The 12,887-nt window shown below is 48.1% G+C and overlaps 1 protein-coding gene across 3 annotated transcripts; it reads right to left on the minus strand.

The window, feature by feature from the left end:
* Window positions 1–262: 262 nt before the first annotated feature.
* Zfp488 (zinc finger protein 488) lies at window positions 263–12,227 on the minus strand. Of its 3 annotated transcripts, none has more exons than XM_030247874.1 (3): window positions 11,903–12,227; window positions 8,163–8,833; window positions 484–4,508 (listed from the first exon to the last, which is right to left on the minus strand). In XM_030247874.1, exons 2-3 carry the CDS (start codon window positions 8,181–8,183, stop codon window positions 3,384–3,386), a joined length of 1,146 nt encoding a protein of 381 aa, XP_030103734.1. In that variant the 5' UTR covers window positions 8,184–8,833; window positions 11,903–12,227; the 3' UTR covers window positions 484–3,383. The 3 variants fall into 3 exon arrangements, with proteins under 3 accessions (NP_001013799.2, XP_030103734.1, XP_006519261.1); XM_006519198.4 differs by lacking the exon at window positions 8,163–8,833 and adding an exon at window positions 10,465–11,217 and having other exon boundaries at window positions 11,903–12,165; NM_001013777.2 differs by lacking the exon at window positions 8,163–8,833 and having other exon boundaries at window positions 263–4,508; window positions 11,903–11,957.
* Between the last annotated feature and the right edge of the window lie 660 nt (window positions 12,228–12,887).

Here is a 12,887-nt window from a genome sequence, read left to right on the forward strand (position 1 = left end):
GAGTGATTGTGCCACATGTGTGCAGGCGCCCCCTGAGGCTACAATAGGGCAGCAGACTCCCCGGAGCTGGAGCTGGAATTACAGGTGGTTGTCGCTGCCTGACCTGTGTGCTGGTAACCCGGCTTGGGTGCTCTGGAAAACCAGCAAGCACTGTTAACCACTGAACTATTTCTATACCCCTAAGAAGCCATAATTGAGTTGTGTGTAGGTGGCTGCCTGGCCTGTTCAGGCTGTTATAACACAATACCATAGACTGAGTGGCTTATAAACAACAGGAATTTATTGTTCTGGATCATAAAGGGGTCGTGTGTATGCAGATGTAATGTCTCTCGTGAGGGCCATTTTCTAGTTCAGAGATTGCTCTTTTTAGCTGCGTCTTCAGAGAGACAGTGAGGAGCTTGCCCTCTAGAACCCATAAAGCATCAGTCCCAATCTCATAACGGCCCACCTTAGAATTTTCACATAAATTTTGAAAAACAAAAATATCCAGACTATTTTTTTTATTTATTTAATGAAAGACCTAAGTTGGGAAGTCATGGTTTAAAGTGCCTTCTCGACACATGCTCCACTATGTTCATAGCAGCCTTATTTATAATAGCCAGAAGCTGGAAAGAACCCAGATGCCCCTCAACAGAGGAATGGATACAGAAAATGTGGTACATCTACACAATGGAGTACTACTCAGCTATTAAAAAGAATGAATTTATGAAATTCCTAGCCAAATGGATGGACCTGGAGGGCATCATCCTGAGTGAGGTAACACAATCACAAAGGAACTCACACAATATGTACTCACTGATAAGTGGATATTAGCCCCAAACCTAGGATACCCAAGATATAAGATACAATTTGCTAAACACATGAAACTCAAGAAGAATGAAGACTGAAGTGTGGACACTATGCCCCTCCTTAGAATTGGGAACAAAACACCCATGGAAGGAGTTACAGAGACAAAGTTTGGAGCTGAGATGAAAGGATGGACCATGTAGAGACTGCCATATCCAGGGATCCACCCCATAATCAGCTTCCAAACGCTGAGACCATTGCATACACTAGCAAGATTTTATTGAAAGGACCCAGATGTAGCTGTCTCTTGTGAGACTATGCCGGGGCCTAGCAAACACAGAAGTGGATGCTCACAGTCAGCTAATGGATGAATCACAGGGCTCCCAATGGAGGAGCTAGAGAAAGTAGCCAAGGAGCTAAAGGGATCTGCAACCCTATAGGTGGAACAACATAATGAACTAACCAGTACCCCGGAGCTCTTGACTCTAGCTGCATATGTATCAAAAGATGGCCTAGTCGGCCATCACTGGAAAGAGAGGCCCATTGGACTTGCAAACTTTATATGCCCCAGTACAGGGGAACGCCAGGGCCAAAAAGGGGGAGTGGGTGGGTAGGGGAGTGGGGGTGGGTGGCTGTGGGGGACTTTTGGTATAACATTGGAAATGTAAATGAGCTAAATACCTAATAAAAAATGGAAAAATATAAAAATAAAATAAAAATAAAGTGCCTTCTCGCTGGGAGGAGCAAGTGGCATGAAGAAGGGAGACAGGAGAGGGGGTGGGACTTCCAGAGGACACCTGGGAACCCAGCATGCTTATTCTGAGGGACTGTGTCACTAACAAGTCCTAAGTCACCGGCTTTTAAACATCTTTGAACTTGTAAATCTGGCTGCAAAGCAACTTGTGTCAACATCAATTCTAAGCATCTTCTGTATGCTATGACAGGACCATTCCCCTTTCCAAAGAGATGGCATAGAAATCAGTGCCAATGTGTGGGCTCAAGGTAAGTGTGCTTTTGACAGATGCCACCTCTTGTTCCTCAAAGCCAACTCAAGAGTTGGCAGGAGCAAAGCCAGAGTCAGGCAGATCGTTCATTTGTTAACTTATGTGTTTATTCTTTCTTTCAACAGATACCTGTTGAGTGTCTGTGTTGTTCTAGATGATGGAAATACACCAAAACTCCCTTTTATTCTAGAGAGGAGAGCTACAGTGGACAGGATAAGTCGCTATGCTATTTAGTATACAAGATGGAGAAAAGTGCTCAAGAGAAGAGTGGTGTGTGTGTGTGTGTGTGTGTGTGTGTGTGTGTGTGTGTGTGTGCACATGCGCGTGCATGAGCACGTGTACGTCTTGTAAAGTAGCAAGGTTAAGTTGGAATTGAACTTAAGGAGCCCAGCCTCAAAGTTCCAGACCTTGAGTCACTTAGTACGCTCCATGGCCATGCTAGCTAAGCAGACATGAAGCGGCTGGAAAGACCTGAGCTCAGATCTGGGGCTTCATGGGATTTTGTTCTTCCACCAATGCTCCTGACAAAGTGGTGTTGGGAAAGTCAATAGCCTTTTTAAGTTGAAATTCATCTGCAGTAGGATGAGAATTCACTGTCTGTGTCCTACAGATGAGAGGATGTGAAGTGCCGCCTGGGGACCTCATTCCGAGGACCCTCCACTTGCTCTTTCCTGCCCTACTCAGAACCACAAGGATGAATGGCACCTGGATAAAATCCAGAATAAATGATGTGTGTTCTGTTTCTCTCTTCTCACACATTCACAGTGTGAATACCCAGAGAATGGGGGGAGCTGTATTACTAGCCCCCACTCCTTTGTTAGGGTTTCAGCCAGGTCACTTTTTCACTCGGCCCCTTTAGGCCTGGATTTACGTAGGGCCAGGGAAACTTAGGCTTGTGACCCATTTTCTCGGTATTTTCCACTCTGGGCTTCACTATATCCAGCATAATGACCCAGCAGCAAAAGGGCCTAGACTTGAGTGCAGCTTGAGCTATGTCCACCAAGCCATCCCCAGCCTTGTGGCAGAGAAACACAATGTTTGTTCATCCCTGAGATTTCATGAATGACGTAGCTGGCTAGTGCAAGCAGTGACTATACAATCCATATGCTTAATGCTCACAGTCAACCAGGGAATAAGCGGGCCACTCTGATGACATCCTGCTAACACACCACTTTCAAAATAAAAGTGAGGTTCAGCAAGCTAAAGGAACAGGTCCGAGGTCAGGGCTCATAGTTGAAAGCATAGATTGAGTGCAGGCTTGCTCATCAGCAAAGCCACGATGTCATACTCATGTGCTTCCTTGCAGAGTACTGGGGACAGAGACAGGAGCAGCCCTGTTCCCTGAGCCATGGGTCCCACTATCCCATGAGTGAAGCTTATCACTTTAATGCATGACTAAACATATTGTGCATTAAACACATCACGAGGCCTGGGACACCTGACAAATTATAACTGAGCAGTTCATGTCTGGGAAGCAAAAGGAACAACCTTGAAGAAGTCTATGACAACCTTCTCAGCAAAGGCCGGTAGTCACCTGTGCCTCACCACTGTGTCCTGGATACTATGGCCATCGGTTTCCTCTGTAGCCACCTGCTAACTATGTGAAGCCATATGCCTGGACAGATGGTGGCGCTCCCGGAAGTACTCGTGGCAAACGGGGCAAGTGAGAACTTCCTCTCTTCGTTTCTTAGAATGTGGGTCAGGGCCCACGTGTTCCCTTTTGTGATGTGACCGCATGTGGAAGACCAGGTCAGCTGTCAGGCGAAAGGCTAGGTTGCACTTCGCACACCAGTTCTGAGTAGACAAGCCCAAGGAGGAGAGTGTGGGCGGCAAGAGAGCCCGGGAGGCTGTGGAGGAAGGAGCTGAGGATGTGGGGGCTTGTACCTGGGTATGCTCCAGCCATGGTGTGGGAGCCCCCTGGAAAGCATTGCAGAGGAGAATGTTCTGTGACAATGTGTGCAATTTCCAGAAATCACCCATGAACTTGAAAGTTGACAGATGAGCCCAATATGGGATGTCCACAGTGGTGATGAGTCCTGAGAGCTCCCATGAGCCCTCTGCACTTCCACCAGCCAGAAGCATGGGAGAGCGCTTAGGTTTCTCTGCTGGGCGTTTGGCTGGCTTGCTGAAAGCACTTTTCTGCTCACTCCGGGGGGCACCTGGCCATGCTGAACACACTGTGCCATCACCTGAGGCTCTGAGGAAACTCGAGGGCAGCTGCTGAGGGCCGAGCTGGCCTTCTGGGTTCTCCAGCTTCCTCGTCTGGGCCTGGATGTCCCCTGGCCTCTCCTGGAGACATGATAGCTCTGTGAAGGTATTGTGCCTCTGCTCTGTGTATGCCTTGCAGGCCCGAGGCCTGTCCAGTCGAGGCTTGTTCGGTGCTGTTGGCAGGCTCAGTTCAGTATAGGCCTCATCTTGGCTACCCTTTCCTGCAGCAGTGTCAGAGTCCACAAGGCTCATTTTCTTGAACATCCCTGCCTGGGTCTGCTTGGGTTCCATGAGCTTCCATCTCTTCTCAACTGAAGGCCTCAGAGGAGCCCCTTTGCCCTCAGCCATGTGATCAGCAGGGCCTGACAGGCTAAGCAAGGTGGATGTTCCAGCAGCCATTAGTCTACAGGGCTTTGGGGTTTCCCAGAACTGGTCCCTACCCCCAGGAGGAGCTATGAGATTGAACAGTCTCCAGTTAATCCTGGACTGGGTGCACTTGCCTTCTGGTCCCTGCAGGAAAGGAAAATAACAGACAGTGAGGCGGGCACTGGTTATTCCGTGTCCCGTATAGGGCGACACCAAACAAGCCCACTTTCTCTAGCCTTACTTTGATGTTTGTGAACCGGGAGCATTGTCATCCAAAAAGAAAGAAAAGATGAATGAGCTCAAATAGACTCCAGCAGCCAGAAAGACCCCTGGAGCAATGGCACCAGAAGAATATGCTATGGTCCCGTTCAGGAAAAGACAGGGAAGGCACAGAAACAGTTACCGTGATTAACCAGACCTGACTCAGAATCACGGAGACTGGAGGAATAGGAAAGGGAGATTGCTCTGAGACAGGAAACGGGACATCCTGGACACCTACCAACAAGCTGGCCCTGCAGGGATGGAGCTGTGCACCACCAACTCCAGCTCCAGCATCTCCATCTGGCTCTGGCTCAGTGTCCAGAGACTAAGGAAGCCACAGCATCAGGAGGTGATGGTGTGGAAGGTTCATGCGTTCATGATCTCAGCTCCTTGTGGCATTCTTTCTCTTCCCTGTCTCCTAAACTAGCCTTTCTCCACACCACATCTCCCACTGGTTTCCACTTGTCCCTTTGATCTCTCTGGACTAGTTTTCTTAGATTCTTTGTCCCGGCTTTTCCCCCATTCCCTTCCAAGCTGTGTATGATCAGGTTGCCTTTCACTAAAAGGAATAAAGAAAGCTCTAGAATCCTAAAGTATCCTACCGCAGGATCCTATGGACGTTCTTCCCACACTGTGGGAGTTAATCACTAAACTGGGATTTGGAAGTGATTTTATTCCCAATGGAGATTATCACTCACTGCCATTTCCTTTGAAAGCTGCAGATCTCCCCTAGTGTACAGACCTGAGGATCCCCCAGGAGACTGTCCATCAAGCAAAAGAATAGCCTCTGTCAGCACCTTCCCTCCTCTACCTTAGTCATCATATTGTCCAGCTGTGGCTCTGGGTACAGCCTTCCCTGGGCTGGATGAATGTTACTCCTCCTAGCCTGCCGATCTCTCAGGCCCAGGAGAAAGGGACTATGCCAGTGTAGCCCCCAGAGGGCACCCAGGTGGGGCATACAGCAAGCCCTCAGGACCAAAAGTTTCCTAAGCCAACCAAAATGAGGGGAAGATTATTGCCTCTTAGGGCAATAGAACAAATGTCTGACAGTCTGCAGTCCAGCATCTTCCCTCCCAGCCAAGTCGTTTCCAACGCGCTTCTGTTACTGGGGTTCTATACTGCTACTTAGTTCCCGTCTTTCTCCAGTTCACGTCTCCAGCCATCCCCACTGATGGTGGGACCTACCTTGCCCCATAACCTAGTAAGTCCTCTCTGCTGTGTTGGCCAAAGCAGATGTTTGCTACTTGTACCCAAAGTGCAGTACGGTAACTGTTCTAGAAGTGACAGCCCCACCCAGCTCTGAGAGCTGTGCCTCCAGGGCTCTATCGGGGAGAATGTCAACACAACACACACTCACATGTGCACACGTGTGAGCAAACACACATGCAGAGGCTTCCACCCAGTGGCACCAGTAGCTCAGCACCATGCCTGCGAGTGTCAGCATTGGGCAGCCACTGCTGTGTGAGCAGTGTCAACAGCGCCACCTGCCAGCTTGACTTCTCTCTGGCAATCCTAACGTGTTTTCACCCTGGCTGAGGACAGTTTTCCCTGCTGGTTGGCATGCTGATTTTAATTCTTGTTGTCAGGTATGTTAGGCCACTTCCGGTACAGAGGGACAGGAGCTTCTATAGGCACAAGAGGCCAGAGGGCTGGAGGAACACTTGGCAGGGTGGAGGTGGGTGTCCGGCCCTTATACCACCACACTGAGGCACAGTCTGCTCTCCACCTGGGCTAGTTTCTGTCTAGAGCTCGAGTCTCCCTGGCCTCCACTCACTCTTAACTCATTCCACAACTACCCACTCGTTCCTCCTCTACCCATGTCAACCCCCTGAGCATCTACATGTGAACTGGCTTCTGACCATGCCCTGGAGGTACCACGGTCTAGAAGAAACAACATTCTGTGAGGGAGGCACATAGAAAACAAAGCTCTCTGAGGTGGGGGGATGCAGGTCTTGAACACTACCCAACCTCCATCGGCCTAGCCATCTTGTTCTAAAACTAAGAATCAGAACCTAGCCCTCTCCTTGTAGAATACTGGCAGTACCACAAGGCTAACTGGACTGGCATTCTGTAGTTTTCATCGCTGGAAAAGCTACCCTGAGCCGAGTGACCCAGAAGTAGCTAGGCTCCTTACTCCCTGTCACTCCGGGGCTTGTTGGGCAACCACCTCATCTGGCTGCCTTCTGCCTCCCTGTGCAGGGAGCACACAGCACACACACACACACACACACACACACACACACACACACACACACACACCATCCCCTTTATTTCAGAAGTTCCCAGAGAGATTAAACCAGCATCAGTCTTTTGAAGGAGCTCAAACACAGAAGTTGCCCAAAGTGCAGGAAAAGGAAGGCCCAACACACTATCCTTTGACAAACGCTTTTGCACAGTTGCTGTGACAAAAATAAATAAATAAATAAAATGCAGGCACAGTCCCCTCCTGTGTGATTGCGGGTTCCCAAGTCCCTCATCATGCTGGGTGCTGCCAGAACAAACTGGATCACCTCTAGTAACTAAGTAGAGGAAGACATGAAGAGGAGCTTGTGTATATACGTGTAAGACTTCTGTACGTGTGTCCACATGAGAGTGTGCGAGTATTAGCATGTGCATTTGCTGTGTGTGATTTGTGTGTAGTGTGGTTGTGTGCACATGGCTATTGATCAGCATTGCTTGGGATTAATCATGCAGGATTCTCTGGGGCAAAGCCCCCCCTCAGGCTGTGCTCCCACTTACACCCCCCATGAAAACTGCCCGATGGAAGCCCTAGTGTGAGTCTGATGAAACTTGGTCCTGCAGAAACCTCGTTGCCTCCATGTGCTTACCTCTCCTGAATGGACTCCTGCACCCTTCCTTGGATGCTAGTATCTTGCCCAAAGTCACAGTTAGATTTTCTTTTTTAATTTCTGCTCACCTATACCTTTAACTTATTTTATTCTTTCTTTTTGTTTGAGACAGGGTCTCCTATAATCCAGGCTGGTTTAAACTTGCTGCGTAGGCTGGGATGGTCTTGAACTCCCACTAATCTTGCCTCCATGTCCCAGTTGCTGGCATGGACTACCATGGCTAGTGACTTACTTCCATCTACCCCACAGGAAAGCTAACTGCCACCCAGGCACAGCAGTACCAGTGCCTAGAGCACTTAGGAGCATATTGGTGAAAGATGTCTGGATCGAAGGGGGGGAATCACCATTATGAAAGTGATTTTTTACACAGTTAGACGTCTAAGTGTTATCCGTCACCAGCAGCATCTATATCTCCTTGATCCCTACGCCTCTCAGATGGCCACCACACCCATGGGAGTTCATCTCCAAGTCGTTCCACATCCCAGACACAGACATCTGACCTCACACGGTGCTTGGCACTTCTCCCTTCTCACCTGCACCTCCACCACCCTGCACACCTGTGAGTCACCCTCTGCCCAGCTGTTATCTGGGCACAGTGGAGCTGTCCCTCCCCCCCTCCTCCCACAGACACCAGCTGCCCTAGGCAGTGATGAATCTATGCATTCCTTGTTCCTTGCTCTGAACCTACTATGAAAAGGCTCTTTGTCATCCTCGGCTGTCCTCAATGGCTTCAGTTCATCCTGGCCTCTCTTTCCTGACCTTCTATGGGTCCTCGTCGCCCATCATTGTGTGTGTTCCACTAAAGGGCTTTTCTTGTCATCCTTGTTTCTTTTCACTGTGGTGTCCACAAGACAGCCTCTGAATTGTACAAACATGGTTCATAACCACTCCATGTTCTTCTATCTGGGAAAAAAAAAAGATAGAACTCCAACGCCCCCCCCCCCCCACTATTCTTCCATATCTCAGATTATATGATGATTCTGTGCTCCTGAGTGCTTCCTGACACCAGGATCTCCAAATCAGCAGGCTAGAAGTCTTACCATGGCCAATCTTTTTGCCACTGGAGCTACCAACCAGGGTGCTGCTATCGATCACCACTGCAAGGGCTACATTCTGAGAGATTTTTCTCCAGGCTGATTACATATTCTTGAGTACAAACCACCTGCTTGTTATTCCAGTGTCTGAGGCTCTGGCTACATCACCCATGTAATCTTGCTGCCGGTGCCTTTGCCAGTTGTCCCAGCTTCTGTGGAGTCTCACATTCATGTCATCAAAGTGAAGTGCACCGGCTAGAGGGACAGAAGTCCTGGATTCCAACATTCTCTGCCATTACCCACACTGGGACCTCCATTTTCCCATCTGCAAAAGGGAACATTTGGGTACCCCATCTCACTGGGTTGTCATAAATATGAGTTAGATCGATATCTCTAAAGTGCCAAGGAACCCGACTTGGCACCCCGTTTGTAGACAAGTTGTTGTTGTTCTCATTACAAGGGTACAGAGTCACCTCACGGTCCCCTTTGCATTTCTTGAGAACTCTCAGGAAGTAGCACACAGCCTGCTAAATGAATGAGCAAATAGCCAGGGCATTTCTTTCCCTTTTGTTCCATTTACAGACAATAGGATTCTCGGTAAACAAACGGACGCCTCTGGATTCTGAAAGCCCAACACCATACCAACTTTCATGAATCTGAGCTGCAATTCATAAACTAGTTCTGCTCAGAGACACCGTGGACCCTGCTAGATTGGTCTTCTGTTTGTCCTTCTCTCCTCAAGTTAAAACAAAACGAAGCATAAACAAACAAACAAACAAACACTGTGCATCCCGCCTTTCGGTGTCGCTGGAGTCTTACCCGATTCTTTTGGGAGATGCCAAAATATAATCACACACTAGCATTTTTGTATAAGGATGGCAAGCACCTGTGTTTTCCTGTGGGACTTGCACATGTTTCTAGGTATCTCCTAGCTCTGGGATATTGGAAACAATGAAAATTGTTTCTCTGAGCTTTCCAGGTTTTCATGGAGAAGCAGAGATGAGGGCTTCCAAGTCACTCCTAGAGGTTTCCACGTCCAGCTAAGGCGTTCTAGAACTTAGTGCTAACCCAGCTTGGCCATGTGGAGCCACATAGAGGTAGATGACATCATCACCCCTCCGACCCCAGGAATCTGCAAAAACAGAGCCAGTGTCACAGAGGACAAAAAAAAAAGTGATTTCTAGAGGCTCTCATGGGTGCATTCAGAGTTAGCCATGGCCAAGGGTGCCCGGGACACTAGAGCAAGGAGAAGTACTCAGCAAGGAGAAGTACTCTGATAAACATTATCAACTGGCCAACAAGTCGTGCAATCTGGAGTGATGCTTCAGCTAGAATGTGTGAGATTGACTTAGCTCCAAGGGTTCAGATTCCAAGATATAGTTTGAGTTGCAGTCTCAGCCTAGCCACTCACTACATGCATGACCCAGGACAAGCATTCAGGATGTTAATTCCCTCATAAATAAAACTGGAATAGTGATCTTCACTTAAGGATGTTTCTAACTGGACTAAACAGGGGTCTGTGTAAGATCTCAATAAAGGAAACTCTTGTTCCTGGTACTGTTAGAAAGAAAAAGCAGATGCCCTACCCTAGCCAGGGTTACAGTCACAGGATAAAATACACGGCTTATCTACCAGGCTGTTCAACAAGAGCCTTTTATATTCAAATAGTAACACCGTCTAAAAAGAGAATGGCAGTGACACTTTTATGCAGACACACACACTACATAATGAAGGAAAATGAAATTTAAAACATTGAAAATCAAGACTTTTCTTTGTATCCTTTTTAATGGCTTATCTGTTTTAAATATACTTTGCTAAGTCCTGGATTTCTGAAAAAGAAATCTGCTAAAAAAAAAAAAAAAGCTAACATGTCATTCCAAATCAGCTGAAAAGTGCCCCCCTTGCCATCTCCACTCCCAGTTCTGACTCCCCAGAGTCAGTGGTTGGATGACTTACAAGACAATTGAACTCTCCAATGCAGAACACGGACTCCCAAGTCAAAGCTTCCAGTACATGCTTATCAATTATCGATAATCCTTCAGTATAGCATCAAAAGCTCTTCTACTGACCACACCACAACCCTCACCGACCTAATTCCACTTCTGCTCATCAGTTTTGTGTGGCTTGCTTAAGGCCAAGCTTCCTTTTCTGCATCAATAAAAAGTTAAACTGGCTGAATTCTCATAAAATGACACAATAAACTACAAGGTCAATTTAAACTGTTTCTAAAAAGTCAAGGCTGCAAACTTGAATTGGTAATTAACACCCTTGAAAACAAGCAATCTGGTGTATGCTTTGTATGTTCTTTTGAACATAAAGACATATCATAAATATCATTAAACATGGAATTGTATCTTTGCCAAGACTAAATATTTAACAAAGCATCAAAAATTGCTCCTGTCTACATGTTGACTTGGCTCCCTGGCAATTTAAGCAGACTGGCTTTCCTAGATTTCTTCTCCTTTTAAAAATGTATCTAAGGTAATCTTTGAGAGTGACATGAAATATTTTCACAATTATCCTTCTACATAATAGACAAAAACATACACAGTCCTGGGCTCCCATTGTCTTCCTACAACCCAGCCCTGAACACCACCCCCTCTACGCCCCAGAACCTGACAGGCACAGCTTGCCCGGAAGGCACGCATGGTTGGAGCTGTCCCCTAAATGCTGCTGCAAGGACCGGCTCTCCTGGTGTGCTGTCTGTGCCTATTAGGGGAGAAAATGATGTCAAGAAAGGAACACACTATCCTATCAAAACCAGGCGTTTTCTTTCTGCTAACCCCGAAAACTCAGAGATACACAGTTTGATCGTTTATGGCTTTTCCCATAACAGGCATTGCGTTACATTTCCAGATGTTTGTGAATATCTACTGGAGAACACATCTGAGATTGGGTTGTGGTTCTTACTAGTCAGCACAAACCCTGTTGAGAATAATAGAGAATAATAGGATGCATGCATGGAGATATGAAATCAAGAAATACAGCACACACACAGCCTAGGAGGAAGAAAAAAAAAACAGAATTGTGTGCGGTGTGAGAGGGGGCACAACAGGAAGGAAAAGGGAAGATTTTTCCTTAAGGAAAGAAAGCAGGACTGCAAGGAGTCGCCCATAAAAATTAAACCTACAAGGAAATAAAAGGTGAGGGAGAGAGACAGAGGAAGAGACAAGATGAAAAAGACAGAAGATGAGTCCCAGATAGTGAACTGGAGAAAAGATATAGGAGCTGGAGACAGAGGGGAGGGAAATCCGGCCCTGCAACGCTACAGCTACAGCGGGACTTCAGAATTCTTTCCCGGGAAGAGGCCAAGGGAAGGAGAGGCATTCTGCTGTCCTCTCCCGGTGAGTCTGTCCGGTGAGTCTGTCCCGTAGGACCGCGGGGCGCATCTCACCTGGGCTCTCTCGCAGCATCAGCAAGGCAGGTTGAGTGTACCAGCTGCGGGTCCTTCAGCGTGCGTGTTGTTGAACTTGGCTGCGGAGCCCGCGGGATTCCAGGCCCCGCCTCGAGGGCGGGACCTTCAAGCCCGTAGAGGGTCCTCACCCCTGGCTCCTCCGGGCGGAGGCACCAGAGACCATAGACTGTAGCAACTTTGCAGAAATCAGAGCTCACTCCGCAGACCCCCTCCCTCCTCGACTCTGGCTTCGGAGCTTGACAGACAGCCAGGAGCTCCAGTCTCAGTCAGTACTGCTGTGTTTAGAGGCGATTCTGTCACCTCTAAGCGGTTGCACAGTGCACTCCAACCTCTAGGGTCTTGAACCCTCCCGGCCAAAGTGAGAGCAGCGATGAAGGCTTGGTGGCACACGAGAAGTTCCTGCTTGAAATGGCCAAGAACCCCTGTCTGCTCTCAACTCATTTTCCTCTAACCGCTAGAATAGCCGCCTGCGCAGCGGCTCTTGGCCTTCACTGAAGCACCCATTGTCTCCCCACCTTTCCAAGTCTCCCCACCTTTCCAAGTCTCCCCACCTTTCCAAGTCGTGGGTGGCAGAGAGGCCCTGGGCTGCCAACAATCTCCAAGGGTCTTTTAGGTAACTTTCCTGAAAGAAAGGGTGAAATGAGGCAGGAAGGGTCCCTTTGAATCAGGTGGCTGAGAATGGATATCCATAAGGCCATGTCCTGCAGGACCAGGAGTTTCCACTGTTGTGAGTTTCGGGGATGAGGATCGGGGTGGTGCTTGGTGTGGTTGCAGGACTCCTTTGTGGGTCCTGATGTTTAAACCTGGGTTGCTAAACAGCTTGACATGGTTGGCAAAGGAAAACCCACCCAAGTCCCCAGTTCCTTCTCTCAGTCATTCACTTACACAATTGTTCCCAGGTCAAAAGGGATTCTGAGTATGCACGGAGGTAAACAGAGGACTCTTCGGAGCCTTTACCCAGGTT

This window comes from Mus musculus, chromosome 14 (genome assembly GCF_000001635.26).
Source record: "Mus musculus strain C57BL/6J chromosome 14, GRCm38.p6 C57BL/6J".
NCBI lineage: Eukaryota > Metazoa > Chordata > Mammalia > Rodentia > Muridae > Mus > Mus musculus.